The following is a 3,449-nucleotide window of genomic DNA, read 5'->3' on the forward strand; positions in this document are numbered from 1 at the left end:
TCGATGTTTCCTGCAACAGAAGTCATAGTCTTCTCAATGTTCAAATAGTCCTGCTCAGTAGTAACTATTGGTAAGCCTCAGCTCCTGCAGTTACCCGACCAGGCACTAGGGGGCGTAAAAGGCTCCACGCTTATGTGCAACAAAACTCCCTGCATTTAATAGCCATGCAACGCATTTCACTTTTTGTAACTAAAATGGAAACAAAACAAAAATGATAATGCAAAATTAAGCAAATAAAACATACATACACAATGTCATAACCATGCTTGACGAAAGGAAAAAAACTTGAATAACCAATGGATCTTAATTTTGGCTCACGGAGATAAATTGTCCCGAGTGAAGATTTTATATATATATATATATATATATATATATATATATATATATATATATATATATATATATATATATATATATATATATAATTAAAATAAGCCGAGAATGACAATAAGTAAAAACATCAAGTAAAATGACCCAAACAGGGCCTAGTTATTCTGTTGAGCACTAGTGGGTAACTGAGAAGAGTTAAGGAGAAGGCTTGAGAAAGAGAGCATATGATATTGTCGAATACTTTCAAGTCGAGGTAGCTGATGCAGAGAACCAGAATAAAAGTAGAAGGGGACACATTTCCCGGGGAAAAAAGAAAAAAGTTGTACACGTGAGGGGGCCGTGGAGCGGAATCTCCACGCGGGACAGTTTAGCCTGTAACGAGTCCGAAGCAGCTTTAGGTCACCCTACATACTTTTACACTTAGGCTATAGTCTTAAAAATAACCACAACATAATTTAAATGCATCATCTCAATGTACCTTCATAAATAAAAAAGACAAACCCAGCCTGTATTCACAGTGATGACCAGGGTGTTAATTCAAAATACTGAAAGAAGATTATAAAGTGTGTCCCAAAGGCGACTTTCCTGACGTTTTGATACAAAAAAGCGAAAGCAGCGGTTTTTAGTAACACGTTAACCATAGACATGGGTCGCACTGGCCTGGAAGCTGTGTGGAAGCTAGTGAAGGCAGAGCACGATAGACTACTTGTACAGAGAAACACAGTAAAGCTATGTGTACAGTACTTAAGAATTGTTATTTCGAGGACATATTTCAGCACTGGTCACCAATGCCACACGATCTGATTGATGAAACGACTTACGGTTTGTATTAAAAGACAGTGTTTAGCCAAAACAGAGGATGGCCTTCGTTCTGGAGTTCACCTCTTTCAACTATTCCAGCATTCAGCCACAGCATCAAGTGCCATCTCGATTTCTCCAGGTGGACAGGTCAATAGGCATAAGCCCTGGTAAAGCCACACAGTCCAGATCTGATGACTTAAACATTCAATAAAAAGCTATAGTACCAACGCACATCCCAAACAGTTTCTCGTCGCCAGATCTGACCATATACTCACGGGAAAGAAAAAGGCTACAGCCCTCATTTGGTTTTAAGGTACAAGGGAACTTCACCGCCGTCTGTCAAGCTTGGCAGATCGATGCTAGAATTGAACGAGCCCGGTCTTTCCGCGTGTTTTTACCGGATCACCGCGCGCCGGAGGAGTACTTGGCCTTGGTAATGAGGTATAACACGATGTCTTGGTGTCCTCCAAAAGCGGCGATGTGCAACGCGCTCCATCCCTCTCGGTTCGCCAGCCGAATATCGGCTCCGAATTTCACCAGCAGTTTCACGAGCTCCAAATTCCCGTCGATGACCGACTGATGCAGCGCCGTCTGTCCCTCGGGGCCAAATGAGTTGACGTTAAACTCGCAGTTGGTCATGTTCTGCAGCAGTGAATGGAGCTCCTTCGTGTTGCCTTTCTTCACCGCCTCCTGGAAGACTCTCTGTGGCGCCGAACACGTCGATATTTCCGCCTGGCTCATGATGCTTTAAACCGTCTCTTGTCGCCTTTACCGTCTCTATGCTTATTCGCGGCTTTACTGGACTTAAACCAGTTTAGGCGCGTGAGACTAGCGTATATCCCAAAAAGGACAAGTAAACGACACACTTGGTGTGTAAATGCAGTCACTGACTATGGTACATCCAAGACCTAGCGAGAAAGTTCAATGATCCACAAGGTGTAAGTCTCCGTGTGTGTATGTGTGGGTGTGTGTGTCTCTGTAGCAGCACCAGGTTATGGTAGAATAGGGAGTTATTTAGTGTGAGAAAGGAGGCGTGTGAACGGCGGTATCTCCGGTTAAGCGCATCGAGGGCCGTTAGGTTTAGAGACGTCTGAGGTAATTTACCTCAGGAAATGAGTCTCTCGCGTCCCGCTGTGGTTTATTTGGCAAGGGTGACTGAAACAAACACAGAAAATGTTAAAGGACTATTCCACGTTATCGAGTAAAGTTACATCTAAAACTGAACAAGTAAAGATGTACTTGCCTCTTTACGTTTGGACGGGTAGAAGTGACACAAAAACTGCCCGCTTGCCCGCTTCTGTTTGTCCGTCGCGCTGTCCCGGTAATTCTCTGCCCAGAGCTGCGTTGCCAGGGGGGTATTTTAGACGAACTGCTTTGCATAACAATACCTCTCTATAGAATCAAGTATTGTGGAATGGGAGGGGTTGTGCGATGCTGATTGGCGGAGGGGTTGGCTTGGGGGAGTGGCCACGCGGTGAAACGGAGAAATGGGCGTGGCTCGTTGCCCAAACATCCCATAGTAATAAAATGACTGCGTTATTATGTGTTAATATCATAGACCGTAAAAAAATTAATTATGTTAATATGCACACGCTCGAGAGAGAGAGAGAGAGAGAGAGAGAGAGAGAGAGAGAGAGAGAGAGAGAGAGAGAGAGAGAGAGAGTCTTTAAACTGATAAACAAACACTTTATATATGGGCATATCACGACTGCAAGGCTTGGGTTTGGCTTTTCATTTACAAAGCGATAATATTTTTTTTTTTACATATAAATCTGTTTTGCCAAAAGGAAACCGTAAGCTATAATTTCTCGAAGTATTAAATGCAGTTCAAACTGTAGAAGAAAATTCACCTGTTATTATAAAACAAAAAGAGAGACCCACTTTGTATTTTCTATACATTCTATACATCTCTGAACCTCTCCTATCGTGGATTTTTTAAATATTTTTTTTGAAACTGCAATTGAGATCAAATAAGATTTTCCTATCAATATTATAGATCACGTTCCTACCTATCTACACCAAATGGGCAATGACTTCTGCTTTATTGGTGTTGCTTAAATGTAACACGAAACACCTTTCTCTGAACCATTCGACTTGTGAAGTAACCATTCCAGCTGTTTTAAGTCAATAACAAAGTCTGTGCGACTTCCTGTGCGTGTCCACAGAGGTGTGCGTCGTGCTCGGTGTACAAAATTCCCAGCGCGAAGCATGCGCCCTAAAGTCAAACCTGAAAATTCAGCCCACTCTGCGCATGCGCGAGGCACGAAACTGAGTGACACGCATAGCAGCTGTACCGTGGGAACCGGACGACTGCAATT

General features: G+C 42.9%; 1 protein-coding gene across 1 annotated transcript; it reads right to left on the reverse strand.

Annotated features, from left to right (window-relative positions):
- Positions 1-406: 406 nt before the first annotated feature.
- nrarpa (NOTCH regulated ankyrin repeat protein a) lies at positions 407-2,526 on the reverse strand. The gene is made up of 2 exons (XM_067432767.1): positions 2,375-2,526; positions 407-2,286 (listed from the first exon to the last, which is right to left on the reverse strand). Exon 2 carries the CDS (start codon positions 1,870-1,872, stop codon positions 1,534-1,536), a length of 339 nt encoding a protein of 112 aa, XP_067288868.1. The 5' UTR covers positions 1,873-2,286; positions 2,375-2,526; the 3' UTR covers positions 407-1,533.
- Positions 2,527-3,449: the final 923 nt, after the last annotated feature.

Source organism: Pseudorasbora parva, chromosome 23 (genome assembly GCF_024679245.1).
Source record: "Pseudorasbora parva isolate DD20220531a chromosome 23, ASM2467924v1, whole genome shotgun sequence".
Taxonomy (NCBI): Eukaryota; Metazoa; Chordata; class Actinopteri; order Cypriniformes; family Gobionidae; genus Pseudorasbora; species Pseudorasbora parva.